Source organism: Cephus cinctus, unplaced genomic scaffold, assembly GCF_000341935.2.
Source record: "Cephus cinctus unplaced genomic scaffold, Ccin1 Ccin1_scaffold0029, whole genome shotgun sequence".
Taxonomy (NCBI): Eukaryota; Metazoa; Arthropoda; class Insecta; order Hymenoptera; family Cephidae; genus Cephus; species Cephus cinctus.
The window spans coordinates 147893-172778 of record NW_014332776.1 but is presented as its reverse complement, the minus strand read 5'-3'; the positions used below and the strand labels follow the sequence as shown (position 1 = coordinate 172778).

The window sequence follows — 24886 nt, the reverse complement described above, 5'->3', positions numbered from 1 at the left end:
AGCATCATTCTGCTTGAACTCCTTAGAAAATGAAACACGCTTGGCACTGTGTAGCCGGAAGTATACACAGTGAGCATCAAATTTACGTCTGATACGTGGCCGCCATTTCTCACTATAATTTCTTCAAGTAAATAGTTTTCATTCAAATTGGCATGGAAAATTGTTCTGGTTATTACACTACGTGCATGGTTAACGTCGAAGAACCATATGCCAGCTATAGTCTGCACGTTTTTTTTTTTCCCCATATATCACATGTCTTATCCATTTATTAATAACTTCCAGTCTGCTTTCTGTCGGTAATACCAGAAAATGCATTTCAGTCACAACCAGTTTCTCGCTTGAGATATCTTACGTCTACCAGTTGATTAGAGTTCGAGAGTCGTAATCTCATGGGGATGAAAGTGCGTGGCAAAAGTTGGGACAAGATGCTTTTACCTTCTTAAGTCAAAAGTGTCTCGCTAAATTTTTCAGTTTTATCCTTACTTCAGATTATCTCAAGGGATTCCTCAAGTTTCGTTAGGATCCCTGAAAGTGTCTTGGGAAAACATTTGTTTGGCAGGCGATAGTTTACCAAGTAGTACCGATACGTACAATGTGCTCAGGTTTTGACGTACGATATATGCACTTATCTATTTAAAAGGATACCTAAGCAAGTTTTGTGAGGAAGTTTTACAAAAGTTCCTTCAATGAAATTCCGCCTAGCACAATACACTTTATCGTATAGACGTACGACTTCGATATACGTAAATTTCTTTCTGAGACTTCTATTGAAATCTGATGGCAGTATAAAATAAATATTTAATAAAAATATAAAGAGAGTTTTCATCGACTTCTATACTATATATCTCGATTTTTTAAGATTTAAGATATATTAATCGACCCGATAACGTCGAAAGTTTTGAATTATACTGAACATATAGTACTAAAGGAGAAAAACCAATGGGAATTAAATAATTTAATTGATGACGCATTCCCGCTGAATAATTTGCGACTAACAACGGTAGACAAGGAAATTAAAGCAATTCGTACAATAAGTTTAACCTGTTACAGCCGAGAATCAAGTTAAAAAAAACCGGAAGTGCCCGAAGCAGTGATTAAAATCAAAAGCAGCTGTACTCAGGAGTCGTGTAGAATGAAGTTAAGGAAAAAAAAAAAGAGTAAAAATATAATTTTCAAAAGTCAAGCGACACCTGCGCAACACGTCCAAAAGTTAGCTTTGTGTCAGTTGGAACGACCAGGAACGAAACGACCCCTATAGAAAGTGACTCACACAAAACCTACGTAGTAAAAGGGACGTCACTTTCAACACCTTCCGCCATGAAAAATCGATAGCTCTACCCACGACGATACCTCAAGTTCAAAAGTAAGCAAAAGTATCACGGATCGATTGACGAAACAAATTATCAGGGTCACGCAATCGAATCGAAGGAGTAGATTCACATCGGTATAATTACATCCCCTAAATACAAGTCTGACTAGGAGCCTCAATAATTCTACTTGACAGCACCCTGTCCAATGTACATAAATAAAGATACACCGTACGTACTACAATTTTATTTTTCCCAGAAAATTTCCAAGGACGCTTTACGCGCCATTTGTGCCGAACGTCGTTAGCACCGATAATAACCAGACTGGTGTAACGGGCCAGCGATAATAACAATAGTCGGTCCGTATGAAAGATATTGACAGTGGCGCCATCTACGGGTGATAGCAGTTACGCCGGAACTACAGACTCTGGCGCGCGTCCGTAAGGATTTAAGGCCGCCATAAATCCTCCCAGCTTCATCCCTCCCGAGATCCTTGCCGGCGTGGTGGTCAGACGGCTTTTACCAGATTGTACTTCTCGATACCCTCTTACCAGCAGGATCCTCCTATACCTTGGTCCTGCTAACGCCTCCACACCCTCGATCACCCTTACCTTTCGAAATCTCCCTCACCGCCTGATTTCTTGCCACATTCCTTTCATCTCCCCGATTCTCCACTTCTCGTCCTTTACGAGCTCATTACATGTCGACTCCATTTTTTTGGATTCAGTCCAAATCCAATTCGTCTTGCACACGCATGTACGGTCATACCAAAAGCCTGAAGAACAGATCCGAAAGAAATGGTCGTTTTGAAAAATGACAATACAAAAATTGTTCCATTTTTTTTTTAAATCAATAAAATAACGTATCAAGTTTGAATTAGTTTTCAAATTTCCAATTTATTCATATCCGGATCGCACGTACTAGTTACGTTATCGGTTGAGCGTGTGTTTAAAAAATTGAAAAGAAAAAAGAAAAATGTACGAATTCACAGTCCGAAGTGCTGTCTGTCTCTGCCCCCAATGATTTTTCAGGTTAAATCGCGTGAAATACGGCTCTCCGCAGGTCTCTCGAACAATGCAATTATCGATAGGGTGGTCCGTGCCATTCGTTTGCTTCCCTATCGGCTGCGCGATTCAGGAGGATGCAATCAATGTAGCGTAGCGTAGCGCGGCGGCACTTCGATTTAATTCATGAATAATTCCACGGCGAAGATCGAGTAGCATTGTTCTCCGTGTATCCACGGTGTTCTTTGATTATACATACTCATTGAACACTGCCGGCATCTGAGTCGCGACACGCTTCGACGAATCCGAGGTTAAACATCACGCTAAAGATCACGATAATAATATATATCCCAACGTTTGTCTAGCCGTGGGTGCATAAACTGTACCCAGTTGCATACATATAACAATGCAACCAGATACCCGTGTAATGATCTCCTATAATGATTGCTAATAAAGAAGAAAAGAAAGAAGAAAAATTTATATTTCAAAATCAATAACCTGCCTACATATAGATATACATGAGAATAGCAATGAGCCATTGGCCTCGTACAAAACACTATAATTACAGCGGCGCACGATGATCAAAGGTCATTATCGTTGATGAAGATCCCATCTGGACTAAGAAATCCAATACGGCTTCGGCATCGTTCTCCGTCGTATATACTGTAGTATAGAAGTTCTATAGGATAATCGTTAAACCTACTTAGACTTTAAAGTACACGTGACAATTCGACGATGGCCCCATCTGTCGGCCAAATAATTCATTGGCATTATAAACGCACGGTCGTGTACTTGTGTATTCTATTGATAAATATTGATAGTACCCAAGAGATTAATACATTCGCTAGAGGACTATTCGTGTTTGCGAATACTGGATGTAATTGATAAATCCACTCGTGGCTTGCGCCGTCCAATAATTCGATCACTGAAGTCAATTACATGCAGATTGTCTATCTATCATCAATTGTTCTATGCCCAAGTAGCTGTGCATGCGTATATACGTGTATATATAATAAATGCATGTTTAATATGTTACAGAGGGAGGCAAGCCAGCGAGATGTGGAACGAGAACGGCGACAACGAATGGAGGCCGAAGCGCGAGTACACGAGGCCACGGCCGAGGCTGAACGAGCGCGAACAAGGGTCCATCATCTACAGAAAGAATTGGCCAGGTAACGCCATCCTAGTGACTTTTCGATTATTTTGTAATAACGTGGAAAAAGTAATTGGGTCCTTACAGTATTTCTGTGTGTGTATAATATATATGTAATTGTGTTTATTAAATATCTAATAGAGTGTTCGTGTCAATATTTCGTCTGCGTTAATAGAAAACTCATGTAGCTCAGTGGTCGATGGCAAATTCAATATTTCACATATAAAACCGCAGCCATCGCTTATTTCGTCGAACCGCAGAGGCATACTTTACTCTCGACCGATAAAACTTTCCCGTAACGCATAAATAACGAGACCGTATTTCCGGCGCAATAACCGCTAGATCCCATGATAAATCGAGGATATTGGCTGAAATCCAGTATCATTATTGCACCGTGCGCGAATTCTCTTCTCAGTTATTATATATCCCGTCGCTTGAAAGCGAACCTTTACCGCCATTGCGCCACTGTCGTACGGCTTATAGATACTCGACACTGTCAGTATTAAAGGAGATAGAGTCGACCGAACCTAACCTACACCGAGCTTTTACTCATTCACCTTCATTCTTTATTCAGGAAAATCTGTATTCTCTTCCCGGGGGAAAAAAAAATAATATTAACCAACGTTAAGTCCTTCACGGTTATACCACTGTCACGTATGTTTGTCCTCTCGAGCTTTAAATACGGTTTAATAAAGCGACGCGACAATTAAAAAATTCTCAAACAAACGTACCAACGTCCGTCATCTGCAGGCATCGTCGAAACTTTCCAATGGCTGGCGTTGTACATACTGCGAGCATTTAGGTATTTTCGAATTAGGGCGCCTTAAGGTAAAGTCGTATCGTGACACATGACACAAGTGGCTACGAAAGACGAGTCTAGCTGGTAAGTGGCTGTTACGTTTAAAAGGTTCGCAGGACGATGTACCCTTAAAGCCCTTGTGGCATCGATCCGACTCCTCCGCCTCCTTCCAGGCATCAAGTCAAACACAACGACGCGTCGCACACGCGACAGTGTCCCCACCACTCGTCGCGCGGTGCCTATCTGAACCGAGCTTGAGAGTTTACCACGGAGTAATAGCAAGAGAGGGCGCAGATAGGCTACCGTTTCACGCTTCTAGCTTCTCGCTTCACCGCCAGAGCGACATCGACGAGACGCCAAGTGTCAGTAGGAAATTTTTTCAAAAATTTTTTTGACTTTTTAGCTCTCTCTCGACCAGGAGTGCTTTGAATTTTCGTAAGGACTTATAAAGTGGCTCATTGTACGACGTGCTGGACGGCATTTCTGTTTAAAGATCTCTCACGAAGTCGGACACAATCAGACAGAGAAACGATTGAAATTTTATAACCTCGAAGAACGCCTCCGTCTTCCTTTGTTACCTTTACGAGAAAAGGTACCTCGAAACTTTCTATTATAAGAATTATGATAGGAATAAATTTTTTCTTGAAATTCTCTTAGATCTCTCCTTTGATCGCCTCACTGATTTTCTATTATTGCTTTTCATACGAAATTACGGTCGACGAACTTTATGCTTATGTGGATTTGAGGTTAATGACCTTAACTGAACGTAAATGCGAACCACTGACAATGAGCATGAGACCGATGGTAACTAGGAAGCACTCAAGCAGCAATCATTAGAACTAAAACGGATAAACGAGACGGGAAACCGTAGTTAAAGCTCGCTTCCTTATAGGGACGCACAGACTTCCTTTCATACGGCGAACCTTAAGCTCCGTATTGACGATTAAAGTTCCATGATAGCCGTCTCTGATAGCGGACATTTAATAGGATGATGGATTGCCATAACTCATCCCGTCGGAGTCTCGTCCGAGAGCATCGATAGTCCATGGCAAAAGTCAAGAGCTAATAGAACCCCTCGGCTGTAGTATGTGGGCTGCGCGTAAGTCGACGAGTTTAATCGTCACTTGTAAACGAATTAAATATCCCGCGGAGCTTCAGCGACCAGACAAATTATCTCGTTACGTATAGAGAATGAGACAAAAAGAAACAATGGAAAGAAAATAAATAAAATTCTCGAACGAGAATCGCCATTTTTCTCCTACACTCGGCAATCAGCAGCAGCGAGAGCTACATTTTCTTTCGCTCGAGATCGTTTACGCGGTACCGCGTGGCATTCGTATATCATAGAGGTTGTGTTTCGTCGTTAATAAACGCAAAAAAATATTACGTCGCTAACCCACAGAGATTGCTATCTCGTAATAACGTTGTATCCACGAAAATTGTACTATCGATCGGGATCGCATAATTACCCATAATTCCTCGACAAACGCATGCCTTTTCTAGTTTCACTCGATATATACATATATACGTTTTATGAATAACAGACTAAATTCACTGTTGTTCCATATGTAACGGCGTGCCGACTCGTCCCACTTTCGCAAACGACTTTTCTTCGCAATAGAAAAAGATACGATTACGAACGAACTTCTCTAACCGACCGAGTATGATTTTACTCTTGCATAACGTGCATATCCGAGGACGTTATTGTATCGTCGCATAGGATCTTGTAGAGTCGTATTTCTGTGCAATTGAAATTAGGCCTTCTTCTAATGGATTGTGAAAATTCATTCGTGACATTACGATTAAATCGTACCGTGTCACGTGCACGTATATTTGCGCTAAAAGACTACGCGCATTTTAAAAACCCTTTTCTTTTGTATTTCATCTATTTATACTACGCAGCGATAGTGCGACAGAGTGTACGGCTTAGTATGTTTAAGCACGCATATCATTGTTCCAAGTCACGCGAGCATGAAAAAGTATGGCTCAAATGACAGGTGAAGGGGAAAAAAGATGGCGAATATTTTTACAGCATTCTTTCGCTCTGTAACGACTGCTTGATGTGTACAGTCACGTAAAAAAGTATCAAGAAAAATTTTAATGAATTAACCATACCTAAAATACGGATTTCCGAAATCAATCGTCATTTTATATTTCGATCGTCAATTAATTCCCTAATAAGTCGTACCAACCGCTTGGCTCCAGTGCGAAATCCGAATAAGAACACGAAATCTGATCGAACATGACCGAACCTAACCTCACCCATAACGCTAGACTGCGATTGGACATAAAGCGCAGAAAGTTCAATCAATCGTTCCGCATATCGAGTGGAAAGTCGATAACGGCAAAGCGTTAGGTTATATCACGACTGTACAAACCGGAAATGACAGTCTACAGACAGCAATAACGTAGCAGCAAATCTATTCCTAGAATTCCCATCTCTCTTGTATTCTCACTGATACCTGAGATTCCGAGGAGATTTTTATTGCGCTCAGTAAATTTATACGCGAGAACCTTTCATGAGGTACAAGATCCTGCGTCGTTTTAACGTTAAATATATATATATATATATATATATTGAAATTTTACGATTTTTTCTTTTTGGATCCTTGCCAAAATCCAAGATCCTGCGTCGTTTTAACGTTAAATTCACTGATACCTGAGATTCCGAGGAGATTTTTATTGCGCTCAGTAAATTTATACGCGAGAACCTTTCATGAGGTACAAGATCCTGCGTCGTTTTAACGTTAAATATATATATATATATATATATATTGAAATTTTACGATTTTTTCTTTTTGGATCCTTGCCAAAATCTATACACCTCGTTTTATCATCCCCAGACTCGTGGGTACAACACGTGTACTATCCGGCTTGAGTATTTTCATGAAAGCGCACGAATTCGTGTTGTCGCCGTTTCCTGGAATCGTATCGGCCCACGTGCTTCGATGCTCGTGTCATGCTTGGGTTTCTGTACATGCGACAAAGTCCGTACGGTTCTCTCGTATTCCGGCGTGTATAATGCTTGTTCGACGTGTAACGTAACATGATGCATGACAACGCGCCGGATATACCACCGCGAGTTTTCCTGCAGCGAATGAATAATCGTACAGCCCACGTAGGGAGGTACGTTGCATTCGACTCTACATTAGGTATACCCAGTGCATCTATTGATATTTATCCGTAGGGCCTATGGATAAATGTCTATGTACTATGCGCATGGTAATCTTGAAAAAAAAAGAAAATATATATAAGTACCTAAGATTTTGAGCATAGCTCTTTATCATTGAAAACTTCTGACATTGTCTTACGGTTAGATTGACTGTATATACTATAGATACCCGTGTGTATTATTGGGGCGTTTAAAATTAGAGGGCTGTGTTAAGCAATTAGTGGAATTAATGAGATAGGAAAGCTGCACGAAAGCTCATTGAGATTAGGACGTTTTACAGGTGAAAATAACCAAATTCTAAGAGCTTGTTTTGATATATCTAAATGGGTGAGTATGTGATATATGGATGGGTGGAGATACATTATAGCTACATTAAGGGGACCAAATGGTGGCTCGATTACTATATTTATAGTGGTTATTAGCTGTAACTGGTTTTGATTTTTGATTGGACGCATTAAGATAATGTTTATCTTTTTAATAGAATAAAATTGTATGAATTTTGATTGTAACGATCAGATTGGAATTATGTGAAATTTTAATATAATTTACCTGCGGTGTAACATGTGGCAGATAACGCGTCACGTGATAATGGCATATGTGCACGTGTTACGCAACACCGTTCTAGAATTCATATGACATGTTTTACAGTGTGATAACATATAGATAATTATTTGATCGATGACAGCTTCTTATGTATTAGATAAAAAATTTTGATTTTCCGCGAACTAGGGCTCATATTTGAGCGAGAGGAAAATTCTCGGGCAATAAAGAACAATCGGTGAAACACGCAGTGGGATCAATTCGTTCCTTTGGAAATATACGAGAATCGGTATATTTATCGTTGTACACCGTTAGAAAGGATAGATACGGTATGCGACCCCAAGAAACAGAAGCCACCCCGTATAGGTATTTACTTGGGTGGAATGAAAGTGAGGGAGAGAAAGCATTTCACTCAGGAGGCTGCTATGGCTCCTGGTATTTCGGATAAGTTATATTTATTTCCGGGCCGGGGTAATTGCCTTGCCTCTCCCCTCCATCAGCCCACTAACCTATTTCGGAACTCATCAGCTGATGATAAAGCCGCATTTTTTTCCTCTCCTTCAACCGAGAAACTCGAGATGGGCGCGATTGTCTCGTAAGCTAGTGAATTTATTTCCAGGCAGGACTCCGCAAACGTTCCTTCGCCACGAATTTCGACCCCCCCTAACCTCTAACGTTACCTCTACGTAGTTCCTAATCTAGCCGCATTACGATACCACTCCACGGGGACAGATTGGTCTCTGATAAAGTTGCGAGTACAAAAAAACGCACGCGTTTCACTATTTAATCCCGTAGATAGTTTTTTTGTTAAAAGAAATTTTTGTTTTTCCCTTTCGCATAACGGAGAGACAAATGCGGGACACGTGGAACGGAAAGAAAAATGAGGATAATGGAAAACGAGAAGAATGACCTTTATCGTACGAAATTTTATTTCCGACATTCCGAATCTCTTCGTCATATGTTTTATGTCGATGCTTTGTATTTATATTCGATTTTCATCGTGGCCCGTACTATTACCCAATGCCGATATTTCATTGAATGACGAAGCCTGATCAATTTATTTTCTTTCTGCGCGTTTTACGAGAGTAGTCTGTTTACGCCGTAACAGTGGCGGCCATTGCATCGTATTAACCAAATACGGTATCGTTTATTACGGGGTTTATGAGACAGCGGCCAAGTAGAGAGGGTCTCACGGTTTATTGCTATTGTACTGTACTGTCCCGCGTATAGAGTATAGATACATGGGTATATGTACGTTAAAAGCTTATCGATTTCAACTACGTGCATCGAGACGGCTTTAACCTTCAATTTAACTGTTACGTCATTACGATCCTAACCCATAAAGCGTAAATATATTGTAGAAGAAAAGTAGTTGTTTAACTGTTACGAATTTCGCGAGCATTGTGAAAAATATGTGGAATAGCATACCTGTGAATGGATTTACAATTTTCCTTTGTCAAACGTTATTTGAACTTATGCGAAAGTCCGTTAGTCCATCTTCCGCTTCCTGTTTACGCTTTACGCACCCTCGTCCTTGATACTGTCTTCGGAATGATTTGTTTTTCTCAGCGAGTAGGACACAGCGGCGCCATGATGCTCCCATTTACAGGGATACTGGGTCGTAGACGCTGTCTTGTCTCTGGACGGGACTATATTGTTGTCTACGTTGTACTTTATCTATCGACGACATTTCGTGGACTGGAGGACACGAAGAGAAGGAAAATTTACTCTGAATCCTTATAATACTACACCGCGTGGAATGAAATAGCGTCTTTGAATGTAAATGCGAGAAGTTCGTTTACTGCGTTATGAAGCAAGCTGACTCTAACCGGTCTCGTGGCGCGCTCTGTGAGCGGAAAGAGGAAACAGCAAAGCAGTATGAAGTCACGTGGTTAACGCGTATCTCCAAAGGAAGAAATTCCTTTGACTGTGACTTAGTTTCCCGTGTGTAATTACAAAAATGGAGGTCTACCCTTCATTCAAAGAAGCGTGGCTGCCGCTTGGGTGAGTGTATGTATTAAGAGAAAAGACTAGGAAAGTCATGCCTTTTTACACCGTGCGAAAACAGTCCCTGAAAATGGCAGGGCTGGCTTCCTCGTAAACATCTGCTTCTGTTTGAACTTATGATTATGTATCTCTCTTCTCTCTCTCTCTGTTCCCTCTTGCCATCTTTCTCAGTCTACTATGAGAGACCCTCCATGGCCTCTTAACATCCCCTCGCGTAATAATTTCAACGAAATCATTCCTGCAGCCTGGAGTCTTCTTCTATGCGTACCTCCTGCCGTACGGTACTTAAGACCAAGAACCAAGAAAGGATAAGAACTTCGCCGTCCTTACCAACGTGGTTGTTCATTGGGAAAAGTTCTCGAGAAAGATCAAGCGTCTCTATGGTGTTTTAATGTTTTATGGTGGAGTTGGAAAAAGAGTATGAACGTGGCCTACCCAGTTTCTATTATATCCACGACAAAGGAACCTTCTGCTCGTCGACGGACCTATGGACCGAATGAAAAGCGCGAAAACTAAGGCCCTGACTCGCTGACATTTCTATACTGTATAACCTACTAACTGCACGGACTCCGTGGAATTCTTTGAATAACAATAAGCGGACAGAAAGGGATATGACGTATTATGGTTTCGGTCGCTGAGAAAATTTTTTTAACGTGCTAATGTCTGTATAATCAAGTTAACAATGAAACACGTCAATGAAAAAAATGCCGTTTGTACAAAGTAAAAAATAGTAAATTTTGAAAATCATATATACCTAAGGAATAGGGGATGCCCAGAATTAAACGACTATTTACAAATTGTACATAAGGATATATAAAATGAGATATGCAGGTAGGCATAGGGATTTCGCGACTCTAAGAAATAATTACTTTAATACGATTTTTTTCATTATCTTTCAGGATGGAGGAGTCCTCGCGGGGTCTGTTGCAGCACAAACAAAGGGCGGAACAGTTGAAGCAGGAAAAAGCTGCGCTCACCCTTTCCTACGAGGTGACTATATTTTTCATCCCCGTGGATTATCCAAACAATTCGTTTGATTTGTCTGACGTGCAAAACCCACCGCAGGATTCGTATCTACACACGCGTTATAACCACCGCAATTGACGAGCGTAGAGACAAAGCGGATTTTCGCGAATGAAATAAAACACAGCGAGGTCTCTTTGACAGCCGATATCGCGACAGATACAATTTACTGCTTCGGTAAACAGAAAAAAAAGGAAACCACTAACCCGATACCGCCTCACCCCCCACTCCATTACCCCTTACAATATCAAGTGCCACGTGTCCACCCAGCGCTTCATTTTACATCAATTAAAAAAATGTTCAGAAAGTAAACTGTCACAGACGGAAAAAAAAGTTTGCCCTGATTCAACCATAAAAAAAATTCTTACGAATTTGATTTTTAAAAAAATCCTGTCACTAGACATCGAAGAAAAATTCCTAATTTCACTGTCCCAATAAAATATTTGATTTTTCATCCAATCTCTTGCATAACAATTTTACACGCGTGCATACCTTATCACATCCTCGTACTTAATACGACGGGGGTGGCGCTCAGCGGTAACATCGTTATGGCTGACGTCACGCATGAGGTGACAAACGGGTCTTATCTCATTCACGGGCTGTTTAGCTGGCAAGGAACGATAACTGCTTTTTGAAAATAGCAGCAGTGTTATATCTAATCTAGTATACGTATAGTACATACAAGTCCCGTTTATACATATATATTATAATTAAAACAACGCATACGCTATTACTGAATATATTTGAAAGTGACGTTCATGATGCGATAGAAAAAAAAGTCATCTGAAAATCTTTAGTGGAAAAATATGACATTAGGAACTTTTTACTTTTACGTTAATTACAATGACATTCGTTACCATCTAGGTGGGACCCTTATCGAAACGTTTCAGAAGATAAAATGTTTTGACCGTGTCACCCACGTGAATTTATGGCAGACGCGTGTTTTACCTACAATACGTATATATGTATATATGTATATTCGCTATTTCAGGAAGTATCTCCATACATTCGATTCCACGCACGTATTCACCAGATTGTGAATATTCGGCGAAACCAGAAAACGCTTCTCGTATATCAACGCGAGTCCTATCGGAAATTTCTCCTTGCAACTTTCCCTTTCGCGATATTTCACTGTTAACGAAGCCCTTGCTCTTTTAGGTAAATAGGAAAAATAATATACGGTACACTTTAGCGGTTAAGTGACTAATAATGATAATGTTAACCATAAAGAATCTGCGCTTAGAATAATAATAACAACAGTACAGCACAAGAACAAGTTAATCTGGCATCTTTCTTCGATTTAGAGCAGTAGGTGGTGAGGGAGGTAAAATTTATGTGAAAAAAGTGAAATTCGTGGAAACGATTTCACAAAAATGGCCGGAAACATTCCGTTAATAATACGTTGAATTATTTTTTGTATTTTTTTTATTCTTTCCTTTCTCTCTCTCTCTCTCTCTCTTCACCCTCTCACCGGTGCCCTGTACTTTCTTCACCCTATACCATTTCACCCTTAGGACGAAGTTTACATTCTTCCTTCATAGTCTACGGAATGTCGTGGTCTCCCCTCGTTCACGGGGGTAGACATTAGCAGGAACGGCTGGGTTGGTACGACCGTTATAAATCAGACACACGCACCCCCTATTAGCACCCCTGTCTCTGACAGGTCTGCAACCCTAATTTAACGTCAAAGCGCCTTGCTACTAATAACGCTGAGGCGCGTTATTAACTCGAACTCAGCGCACCGAGTCCGAGTGCAAGTGCAACAAATGCATTTGATTGTTTGGCTGTCAGTGAGACCTGTCAGAAATTCTTATTGATTTCGTTGTTTATTTTGCTAATAAAAAAAGAAGAAAAATTCATCGATCGAGAATGAAAATAATAGAGCTTTGAATTAACTCGTGTAAAAAATGATAAAAATTTTTCAGTTTCTATTTTGGCATTTACTATGTTAAGTATATGGTATCTTATGCTTGCAATTCCATGTGCAATGTTTTCTGATCGCAGCTCGAACAGGCTGTAAGGAATTGTCAAAAGTGTTGGATCAAAATTCGAAAGAAGAAGAATGATGAAACGAAGAATCATAATTTTTGAAAATTATCAAGCCGTCAGTTGTGCTCGCGTAACTTATGAATAGAGAGACAGGCTCGATGAAAAAAAAAAAAAATTCTATTATGCCATTGACTGTTCTATGTGTATAGTCGTTACGCTTGCAATTCCATATGTGGCGACTTCTGATCGTAACTCAGATTGGCTATGAGGAATTGTCAAAAATTTTGAATCGTAATTCTCGCGGTAGACAACTATCGTGGATCTACAAGCTAAAGGGGAACAATGTGTAGTGGGCGAGCGAGATAAATTGTGGCTTTGTGCTTTCCGGTTAGACCGACGAATCTTTTGTGATATACTAGTCTTGCATATGGATATACAATTACGATTGGTCCATAGTCTATTAAAGCTAAATGAGCTAGAAAATTATACCGAACAGAGTATAGGGGTTTTTAAGTAAAATTTGTTATTTACTAAGATTGATGCGTCTGCTGTCCATTTTATTATTATATTTTCATAACATCTAAATATTTATTCATAGTCACGTTTTGAAATAAATTCGTACCTTTCTTTTCTTTATTAGGCTCGAGTGCACCAGTACCAGGCGCAAATTACGAAGCTGCAGCTGGAAGGCGAGTCGATGCGCGGCCAGCTGCGAGGATTGGAAGCTGCATGTGCTGGAGAAGTACACGCAGCCCTTGTCGCTCGATTGGCAGTCCTGGAGACGGAACACGCGGCACTCGCCCGCGACGCCGACGCTCAGCGTCGACAGTACGAACGGTGTTTGGACGACGTCGCCAACCAGGTGGTCCGCGCCCTCCTATCCCAAAAGGTTCATCGACATGCTCACACTAATGTCCTCCTTTTTTTTTAACCACTTTCCATCATGCTACTTAACTATGGGAATACCGGCTGTTTCAAATTCTTTTCTTTCCTTAAATCGTTTACTTGAAACATTCCAAATTGGTGTCTTGACGTTTATGGCTTTATTGTTAAACATGATGAGGAACGAAAATTTTCAGTTTGACTGTTTAAAAGGTGATATTGATAATTGGATTATTTTTTGTCAAAATTAATTTGTGTAGTAATGCTTCTGATTAAGAATACTAATCGTGCCTTTGGACACATTTATTTAATTATATTTTAGGGTTTGGATGACTTAAGTAGTTTTAGGCAGAAGCAATTCTATTAATCAGATGTGACTATGGGGTATAAGTGTAGATTGTCTGGATTTAAAGGAGACTGTCTTAAGTAACATAATTCTCTCTTGATAGTATTAGCATCCTCCTTCAAACGTGGGATGTTACGACAAGGCTTGTTACTTTGATGAAGTAGGTTTTAATGAAAGTTAATAATCATTGAATTAAGCCAAGGTATCCGTTCTTATTAACAAATCCTGAATGTTGGGCCTATACACTCCTTGTAAATTTAGTATCAATTTGTTGTTGAACTTTATTTGAAATGCAATTTTCTGTGTTAGGGTCTCAGGGAAGAAATTGGTGCTCTTCAGAGGCGCATTCGTGAGCTGGAGGCACAAAATCGAGCTTTGTCGGGTTTATTAGCTCAGGCTACTAGTCCCGGAAGTCCTACTGATCTGATACAAGGAATCCTTGAAGCTGGACCCGCCGCCTTGGTTGCTGCACTCAGTCTGGACCCTTCCTGGGTACCACTTTCCAGACCACGTTCGCTCAATCTTCAAATACCTGTAATGGCCACTACAAAGTGTCGTCGTAACAGACCTTTAGGTATGTTTATCGCTATTAAGAAAAAAAGGAACGTACGTCATAACCGTAACCATAACAAAAACTATTATACCCTTGATAAAATCTATTCAATACCATAATGTATAAGATTATTAGGCTGTCTCATACAAAAAATCTTTTCCCCTCACTTATCATATACTGTTAACATGATTATCTCTATTGTACACTTCTTGTTGTTGAGGAATACAAACTATCAGACTGGAATGAGCTTTAAGAAAAGCAGCTTTTCTCAATCCGTCTTTGAATGATTTTAGGTCAAAAGCCTTCAGAGGAGGAGGGTAGCGAGAGTCCCGAGAGTGGTAATCGGGATGAAGGGTACTCGACAATGTCAAGCGACGTACAAGGAGAGGGTGCTCGACAAGGCGAGCCGCCACGAGGACTTGAAGATCTGAAGGAGGCAACAGACGAAACGGAAGCCGATATTTCCCCAGATGCAAGATTGGTCGCGCTTGATGCCGCCGATCCGGACGTTCTTTTCTTTCCATTGAATCTGACTGTTGGGATCAATCCAAGACACAGCTATCCACCAACCAAAGATCTCCTTCCATATCAGCACGTGATGCGCAGCTTCTCTGACAGTCATCTTTGCCTCAAACTCACAACCGCAGCTAACGGGACGCCTTACAATATTGCCAGCCCAATTGGATCATCTTCACTATTATTAGTTGATGAAGAAGGTTGGGATGCTGAATATGTTCAACAATGGCTAAGGTTTGTTATGCGGTTATTATTGGAATTAGAAATTAATCTTTATAAGTTATATCATTTCTTTGTCAGTACAATAGTTTACTTGTATAATAAGTTATGGAATTTTAAATGGACTTGACAATTTAATGTATTATTAATGTTTTAGGCTAGACGATACTAGGAGTGCTCAACAACATCGAGACCTACTCGAATTGGAATATGACAGAGCGGAACTCGAAGATTGGAGCTTTTCCTTGTCGACGGAGGACCTAGTGCAAAATGATCACTCCACGTGGAAGGAACCACCTACGACTCCTGCACTTCCTGCTATCAAAGAACATAATCCTCTTGAACTGGAAGAAGATGCTAATGAATGTCTGTGGAACGGTGCAAGTTACCTAGCAGACAGGACCGGTGGTGAACTGGTAAACTTCTTCATTATTTATTTAGATGACTTAAATAAATTATATATATACTGTTTTTGGGAGAGCATTATCAAGTATCACTATGCTATTGATAAAGTTAATCAGGAACATTTTTCAAACCTGTATAAATATGGCGTCTTTGTTCTCACTATTCAGGTTGCTCTTCTTATGGATGCGAGAACAGCGGGGCCGTGGCCCTATGCCTCTAGTCCCGGCGCTTCTTGGAGCAGCGAAGAAGGCGCTTTGGAAAATTCAAGTAAAAGGTCCTCCGCCGCTCTTTCAGGATGCAGCGACGATCCTGACTCACCCTCCGTAGGCACGGATTTTACCCGTGACTTTTACCGACTCGTCAAATTTGAAAGTACCAAAAGTTTAGCAAGCACCTCCTCGAGGGGCGGAAAACCAACGGGAGATAGGGAACAAGCACTGCAAAGTGTCTTATCATTTATCGCCGAGCAACAAATGTATCTCGCTGAATTACCAAACAATTCTCCGGATCACATTGCGGAACCTCTTTCTACCGAAGGTTCGTATTAATTCTTTATCAACAGCGCTTTTGAATTTCAAACAAAATATCTATATATCTTCTACCCAATGAAAAACTTTAAAAAAAAGAAATCGAATGGTTCATTTATCAACAGAGAAATCAGTTTTCGAGTGTACAGAGTGAGAATTGCACTTGAACTTTTTACTGCGCCATAAAGCCGAGTGGACATTGATGAAACTGTAAAAATAAATATTCAGTGAGCATCGCACAAAGAGTAGTGAATGTTTTATAGATATCGTATGACATATAAAGAATTGATGACCCTATATAAAAAATATTGATAGCATGACAGATAAATATTTCGAATCTTTTGCACAGATTACTCAAAATTCGTTGAATGCATTCAGTTCTAGAGGCAAGCGGGAATAAGAATGAACATCTGATGGAGATACTTAACACTGAGACTGGGGAGAACATAAACATTCAGGATCAAGAACATATGGAAAATACCCGACCACTTAATTCCAACGAGGAAATACTCGATCAAATTTCTGTTCCGCCATTGGCGCCGGAAGAGCGACTAGTAAGTGCAGTTATATGCAACGAGGGTGTCTCCTACACAACTGTTGCACCTTCGGAATTAGGAGCGGTACCTGAAGAAGACGAGGAAGCGGCAACATCTTCGACACCCAGTACAGTCGTAAGTATATAATTCAGTATTTGAAATATACTGATAAAGGCATTGATAATAGATCAGATAATAATAGCAAATCATATCATGAACGATAGCGTTGATAGTAAGTTTCCTATATATTCTGTTTTTCACAATTTATCGAATTTTCAGGTAAGCCCCGCAAGGGCGCCACTACTGATCGAGGGACGCGATCGATCATTGAGCTTCCATGAACGTGCAACTTCCAAAGACGTCATTGACGAACTTAATCGAATGATTAGAAAAGGAGAAGACAATCCCGTCGCTCAAGATACTCAGATGGTGCTTGAGAAACTTGATCTTGCTTGTTGCTGTCCAACTGGTTGGGTTCACGTTGAACGCGATATCGACTTTACGGATCCAAAGGTAAAATTCATATAATTCATGACACATATGAATACTAACTATTATTATTATCCACTAAATATTTTTTTCTTTATATATTCAGGCAAGAGCCAACCTTTTAGACGTAATGCTAGCAAGTAGCGAAAGTTCCTCGGCAACTTCTAGCAGCGGTTCCGCAGGCAGCGACTCTGGTGATGAACCACCGGATTATCGGCGTTTGCACAGGTTGCATCGGTACCGTCGTCAAAAGAAAGGTAGTTATCTTTTACACAGTATAACTAGTGTATCGCAGCAGACTATTTCTATTGTCTCGAAACTAAAGGATTTACCATCGCGCTCCTTCACTTTTTAATACACAAAGAAATCACTTTGCTCTTCACGGCTTACGTTGAATCTGTTAAATCACTACAGTAAACATACCTACCATATTTACAAAATCTCCCTTACTAAAGGTTTTGCTAACCACTAGAGCTTTTCCTACGAAGAAATAGTAATAAACAGTAATCAATAATTAATCATTCAAATTGATTACGAGTAAACAATTATCAGATGCTTTTTCTAATTTATAGAAATTGTTATTGCGTCACGGGAGACCCTAATGAGCATTCGCTTCTTTCTAACTATGCTTTTTATCTTCCTTTACTAATTATCACATCAGTCAACCGTATATTCTTTTTCAAGATAACGTTACATTTTTTTCACTAAAAGAAATCATGCACCTTTCAATCATTCACACAACCACTGCGTATTATCTTGATCAGCACCTCATAGCCTTATTATAAAGACATCTGCTAGTTGCCTTCGCTGTATATAGCTTCCTTCATATTTTCTGTTCAGATGGTAGCTCCTACGCGGTGTGCTTTGATTGTCACAAGAAAAGCTACGTAGTTCGGCTTAGTGACGATCAGTTTTTATGAAAAAAAAAAGAAAAAAAAAAAAAGAAAAAACCGACGGGCCAATGAGAACGGACAATCTTTGAGCTTAGTTTAACAAATTGCAAATGACTTTCCCGCATATAATTACTAACCGAAAATTAATCGTGGACGAATAACGGGAAATTAATTGAATGTCGTTACACTGTCTTGGCATTTATAAAATTGTAAAGCGGAACGCTTCTGTCCGAATTCCATGAGCTGTTTAGAGATCGTTGAAGAAAAGGATCACGCGCGCGATATTTCCACACACGAAAATTATGTGACAAAAAATTAAAAATATACACAGAGAACAACTATCCCGTTCGATTTGGACGATCGGTAAAAATTGTGGAAGATACGTGAGTTTGGAGAGGTAGAGTGCTAAGCCGAGCTACTCTGTGTCTGCTAGAGCCGGTATAGGAGAGAGAGCAAGTGAGGTCTGAGGCATGTTGACCTGCTGCTTGGTTTCCCAGCCTCGGCAGCGCAGGCCCATCGGGTTCTACGATTGCCATCTTCTTGGGGAGCTTCGACTCGGCCGTCCATCATCGGCAGGGACGATTTCTTCGTTCGTTATGGAGACAAGGAGCGAGAGGCCGTAGCTTCCTTCGATTTCCTTGACGAGATCACACTTTCTTCGTCCATTACGCCATCCTCTGCTGAGTCCGAGGAGTTGACTGCAAGTTTTATCGACCTTGATGACATCCCCACGTCGAATGCCAACAGGAACCTCATGAAAATCTCGCCACTCTAGACGAACGACGATGACGTCACTGGATAATACTGATAGTATTTAATGGTGTTGCGGTCTGATAACTCTTTATGCGATTCGAGCAGGATCATCCTCGCTGAATTCTGCTGGTGCGGAAAATCGTCCAGAGTATTATTTTATGTACTGATTGTATATATAATATACATATATATATATATATAAGGACGATGTGGTGGGATTTTTGACAGGGACGCGAAAAATTGTAAAATAAGAACTTCAGCCTGGGGATTGGCGTTCGGCCACTTTTATTTAATGCTAATTGGATTTGTAAATTTGGACTTGAAATTTATTTGCTGATTATGACTTGTAGAATCTTTTATATGTATAATCTGTCTGCGAAGTACTTATTCTTCTATTTTCATTGTACTATCAAGCTTGATTTACGCAACAATGATTCAGTTATTTTGATTTAATGTCAAACTTGTTATATCGTTTTCAATTGTCCCGACACAATGGAATGTAAATATTGAAAAGATTAAGCATTTCGTTTAATCGTATATTCTGAAATGCTATTTTATAGGAATGCGGATGACTTTTCTTATATTTTTCCTCGTAAATTTGCAGTCTTAACGCGTTCAACTTTTGAATGTGTTTTGTAAGTCGTAGCTAAAGATTTTATCAAACGAAAGACTAATGAAAATACCTAATCGGAGTAAATTATATTAGTAGGACTGATAAGTATAATGAAACTAAAAATTGTATCTAATATTTACAATGTAAATTTTCACGACTATTATACAGTCATTCGATCGTCGTCATCAGTATCCCCGTTAAAGTGAAAACAATAACTCTAAAAATGTGGTGCGTTAATGTAGACCACTCTATAATAAAAAGTGATCCTATGTACATTTACAGCACTATGCAGAGATAAAATTTAAAACAATCTTACGTTTATCAATGTATTATTTTAATCTCGTAAAAGCCTTGGACAAACAAACACCAAAAGTGTATAAAAGATACGCCGGCTAAATGATCATAGAAGATACTTTGCTAAATGAAACGTAAGAAAATTCAATAGAATTCTATTCGCTTCAATGGAATTCTATTTCGATTTCTTCGCGCTGGTAATATTGCATTGTATCACAATAACAACACAGTACTAATTATACGACATCCAACAATAGAGAACCCGACGAATTTCCAAAATTGAGCTTAGAAAATCTAGATTAAGTCAACTCGTCGACTTTTATATGAATCAAGGCTGCTGTTCAGTTAAATTTATGTGTGCGCACCTGCACGGAACGATGACATGAGAAGCCAGGAAATTTTTACAACCATTTTGCTCTCTTCTGTTTTTTTTAACTAATTTGATACATTTTTTATTTAATGACCTGCCTTACACAACAAGAAAACCAGACCATCTAGATTTAAAATTTATTAGAATCTTGTCTTCAAGAATAACAACTGAAACCTGTCAAATTCTCATGACAGCCGCCATTAAGTCTGCTTCATATTCCTACATTTTTCTTTGAATTAGAATATTCGTTACACTTAAAGGCAAACGACTCGTCTTATACAAAGAATCAAAAATGAGAAGAATTAGTGCAATCGCAGGGGATGAATGGCTGTAAAGATTTTCCTGCTTCTGAAGTAATCACCTCTGTGCGCGTGCGCACGCGTAGAATGGCTGGAAAGCAGCTGTAAGAATCGTTATATTTTTCGTCCATCGTGTCACGATCATCAATCGTCATTTAAGAGTTCCTAAGGAGAAGCTTTTTCTTCTTTTGTACTAATAAAATCATGGAATTACGAATGAACGATAATAGATATGAATTATAAGCTTCTCTTCGTAGGGACTCGTAAACCTGTATATTTTGCTTCCAAAATTATGTATAATAATATCGAACTTCAATGGATGCGCCAGCTTGCGAATGCGAGAGGGAGTAATGGAGAAAGCACAAGGGTGAACGAAAGTAAGAGTAGACATGTACTCGCTAGTAAGATTTATAAAGTGGTAAAGAATGAAAAGCTATAGAGAAACGTTAGTTATGAGAATACGCACTGGACGCGTGGGGTATATGTCTGTATTACGTATTACGTTTCGACGAAAATCTTAGAATAATATCATTAGACGTAAAACGTTTGTTAAGATAACGAGTCGATAGAATCAAAATATTTTACATGTATACATATTAGGGAATATTTTGAATATTCAAAATGATATTGTGTCAGTGGCGGGATAATGTCCCGTTACTGATGCACTTTGTTGTTGTTGCAACAATTAAACAACAATGACAACCGCTCTATGACGATTGTGACTGTCTTATTGGAAATAACGGTCCAGCGAAACAGTTTCTCTTGTGAACACTGTGACGCAATTCAATCATGTAAATTATGCTTTGTTTTGTAAATGACCAAATGAATAATTTTTCTATTGCGTTATTAGAAAATAAAATATCGATCGTATCCGTACATGGCATAAACATTTTGTGAACGTTGAGTGTCTCATGAACGTCGTACAAAGGACGTACTATGGATATTGCGCTGTGTATGGATATACTATATCAAGAACCAACCGTATATCTTAACAATTCCTCGGATTACGTATAAATTTAATTTAATAACTAAACAAAAAAGGAATTTCATACAGTTAAATAGATAATGAGATTCGTTTACTCTTTAATTGAATAAATTGGTTTGTCGACTGTACTAAACGCTACTGTCGTGCCGAGTGATGTTAGATTATTGAGTAAATTTTCAAAGAGCGTTTTCAAATTGAATAAAAAAAAAATTATTTCCAATGTCTCGCTGCGTTCTCATAACCAACCGAATATTAAACGAACTTATTGTTCTAAGCAAAAATCGTACCTATTAAATCGACTTGAGCATTGTACATAGTATGTATTATAGTATGATGGATGTAAGTTATCCTCCCTTAAACTTAATAAACAATAACGACAATATATCAACGAAATTGCAAAGTTTCCTTATTTCCATACCTATTTAATATACTTTTTAATTATGATTCGGTCTCGCAGCATCAATGGCCCCTTAGACTGTGCAGGTAGGTCAATATCATGAATAAAGTCAAAAAAATATTTTTATTGAAATATATAAAAATTCGATGAATGAAAATATAATGCGCTTTGTACAATTGGGAAAGCACTTGTGTTTTCACATTTTTCAAATACAATGGCATATGAATTTAAATAATTTTCACGTCGATCGATATTAGTTTACGTACAAACATTTAGAATTACATCACCTAAATGATAACGTTATAATAAATTATAATGTATTTGCAATTACGGAAGCTAATGTGTTTCTTCTTTTTGTCTCTGTTAATATTTATTCCAAAAGCGATTGACGCATTCGATACAATTATTAGACACGATATCCTCTTCTCTCGTCGTTCTTAATCGAATTGGCTAAGCACAAGGCGAAGATGATGCCGAGAAGCTGAAAATAAATAAAAAATGATATTCAATGAAAGGAGTAACACATGTTAAACGAAAAAAAAAAAAAAAATTATTCTGCCAGATTATTTAACCTCAATATGCTATCCATACAACTTTCAGCTACTATAGACTCACCTGAACGACAGCAACACCAATGGCAAAACCACCAAGTATATTTCCAGCGTATGTAAGGAAGTCTTTCAGTGCTTCAACACATCCAGTTGTGTAACTGTTATTAACGGTGCAATGACTACCCTCAGAGTTACCACAACAGCTCCAGGGAATATAATTGGAGAAGTCACTGGGTGAGTTAACACCGCAGCACTGCAACTGAGGGGAAGAAAGAAATGTGTGATTCAATAATATGAATGACTTAATATAACAAGCAGATATATTAAAGACTATCGGAAGATTGACAATTGAATTCATTATCAATTATTCGATAGGACTTACACGAATAGTGCTACCCTGATGGTGCATTGACAATTAAGATTTCATTTTACCATATAAATATATACTCACAGATGACTGAACGGCATCGATCGTGGCGGAACTCGCGTTATTCTTGTAGTAATCATTGAAAACAGATTGGTAATTTTCTTTAATATTCAACTCGTCCGCATTCTTGAGAAGTATAAAGGTGTAGATGCCGACAGCCACTTGGATAATCAAAATAGTCAAGAGGAGGACAGCAAACTGAAAGAAGCATATTTTATTAATCACTTCAAGAGTTCGTGTAATGAGACGTCGAGGTTCTCAAAATTTTCACAAAATTAAACTCACCGTTACGACCATGCAGTGACTCTCGCGAATTGCACCGCAACATCCAAAGAACGCTATTACAAATATTATGCTACCGATAACGATAAGCAGTATGGATGGAAGATGCACATTATCTGCCAGAGCGTCTGAGAATTCTGTCAGTTTCAAGTGTATTAAAACACCCACAATAAGAATGCCAAGGCCGCATAGCTGAAAACAAAAATACTCCAATTATTTAAGGAAAACGCAATACAGAACTCTTACAAATCCAATTTTCCGTTAGGTCGCACCAAATTTTTTTTCAATTTCCACAAAAATCATGTTCCGCATTTTCAAATAATACTGTAAAAAACGCGCTGTTTAAAACGTTTTTTTTTTTATTTTCTAAATATGTTTCCCCAGGATACAATTCTAGTTTAACTGCCCGACAACCACACTTGTACATTTAATCAACTTAAGCTGCCTGACTCACTGATAACAGTCATAGTGATAAGCAACGCATGCTATATTTGTCAACCACTTCAAAAATGCCCAATATAATAGAACGGTGAAGCTGTTATGTAAGTTGGTGATAAATGAGAATCGATAAGTCGAATGGAAAAAATTATATTTAACCCTTCAGAGACGATAGCTTCATGCCGCTAGTGACTACGCGAGTCGGCGCATGCGCGCAGGTAAAACTTCATACCGAAACGTCAACAGTAGAAATAAAAGTATTGACGTCACGAATAAATAAAATTCTACAAATTTGAAATATGTTACAAATTTTTGTAGAGCACAGTATTTTATCCTCGACTTACGTTGTAACGACTCGGCGTACCTGAAGAGTTAAATCATCTGTACTTATGTTCAATTCAGTTACAATAATAGAGAACAGTACGGCTATAAGAACTACAGCTGTTATATAGCCAGACAATCTAAACGTACCAGCTGAAGTTATATACGCGTTTCGCATGTATAATGTGAAAGTGCATGATTCATCGAATGACTTCTCATCATCAAGTCCTAATCAAGCTGATACATAAACGCAATTCCGTTCTGCAAAATATATCAAATAAATTACAACTTAACCTTTATGACTCCTAAAAGAATTTTCCGGTTGAACGAGTAACTTGGATATCACATGCATTCGCACTTTCGTCATTGTTAAAGAGCATTACGTGTTTTGTCATTTTGAATATTGTATATATGTGTGTATATATATACTATACTATAAACATATATATTATATATATATATACTATACAGATCTGTCAAGCTGACATGGTCATGGTAGCAGAACAACCGAAAATAAATTTAATAATACTTTGCTTATTAAATTTTATTTAAGTTGTTTCTACCATTTTCGCAGTTAAAAACAGGATATGGAAAAGTTACAATAATAATAATACTGCACATGTAAACATGTTTGCCTCAAATTATTCTTTAATTAAATGCTACCGAACGTGACGATCATTCGTGCTCCGAAACCAGTTATCACTGGAAATATATCATCCTTTTAGCCAGCCAAACCATTGTGCTGGTTCGAAGGGTCACATATGTAGAGTGGGGGGGGGGGGGGGGATTTTGAACT

The 24886-nt window shown here is 38.8% G+C and overlaps 2 protein-coding genes and 2 long non-coding RNA genes across 21 annotated transcripts in view; 2 read left to right on the top strand and 2 right to left on the bottom strand.

The window, feature by feature from the left end:
• The window catches only part of LOC107267661, an 89846-nt gene extending 80045 nt beyond the window's left edge, over nucleotides 1-9801 (bottom strand). The window contains exons 1-2 of one of the 2 annotated variants that reach the window (XR_003059753.1): nucleotides 9404-9801; nucleotides 1919-2082 (exon numbers count right to left, since the gene is read on the bottom strand). This is a non-coding gene — a long non-coding RNA (uncharacterized LOC107267661). The remainder of the gene's footprint in view (nucleotides 1-1918; nucleotides 2083-9403) is intronic. The other variant, XR_003059754.1, reaches the window with a different exon arrangement.
• The window catches only part of LOC107267543, a 148842-nt gene extending 126775 nt beyond the window's left edge, over nucleotides 1-22067 (top strand). For 15 of the 17 annotated variants that reach the window (XM_015739471.2, XM_015739436.2, XM_015739443.2 and 12 more), the window contains 11 exons: nucleotides 3350-3483; nucleotides 10882-10972; nucleotides 13635-13883; nucleotides 14532-14796; nucleotides 15069-15525; nucleotides 15668-15926; nucleotides 16083-16452; nucleotides 16821-17113; nucleotides 17258-17491; nucleotides 17574-17724; nucleotides 18858-22067. In XM_015739471.2, the coding sequence (XP_015594957.1) occupies nucleotides 3350-3483; nucleotides 10882-10972; nucleotides 13635-13883; nucleotides 14532-14796; nucleotides 15069-15525; nucleotides 15668-15926; nucleotides 16083-16452; nucleotides 16821-17113; nucleotides 17258-17491; nucleotides 17574-17724; nucleotides 18858-19135 (2781 nt within the window). In that variant the 3' untranslated portion in view covers nucleotides 19136-22067. Of the gene's footprint in view, nucleotides 1-3349; nucleotides 3484-10881; nucleotides 10973-13634; nucleotides 13884-14531; nucleotides 14797-15068; nucleotides 15526-15667; nucleotides 15927-16082; nucleotides 16453-16820; nucleotides 17114-17257; nucleotides 17492-17573; nucleotides 17725-18307; nucleotides 18430-18857 lie in introns of those variants that run through there. The other 2 variants (XM_015739489.2, XM_025085175.1) reach the window with 2 other exon arrangements.
• On the top strand, nucleotides 4607-6795 carry LOC112494387. Its single transcript, XR_003059756.1, has 3 exons — nucleotides 4607-4698; nucleotides 4757-4855; nucleotides 5010-6795. It is a non-coding gene; the product is annotated as an uncharacterized LOC112494387 (long non-coding RNA).
• A 146-nt stretch (nucleotides 22068-22213) lies between the features above and the next one.
• LOC107267632 (CD63 antigen) overlaps nucleotides 22214-24886 on the bottom strand; it is a 5766-nt gene continuing 3093 nt past the window's right edge. The window contains exons 2-5 of the mRNA XM_015739594.2: nucleotides 23335-23523; nucleotides 23074-23247; nucleotides 22687-22881; nucleotides 22214-22552 (exon numbers count right to left, since the gene is read on the bottom strand). Coding sequence (XP_015595080.1) covers nucleotides 22478-22552; nucleotides 22687-22881; nucleotides 23074-23247; nucleotides 23335-23523 — 633 coding nt within the window. The 3' untranslated portion in view covers nucleotides 22214-22477. The remainder of the gene's footprint in view (nucleotides 22553-22686; nucleotides 22882-23073; nucleotides 23248-23334; nucleotides 23524-24886) is intronic.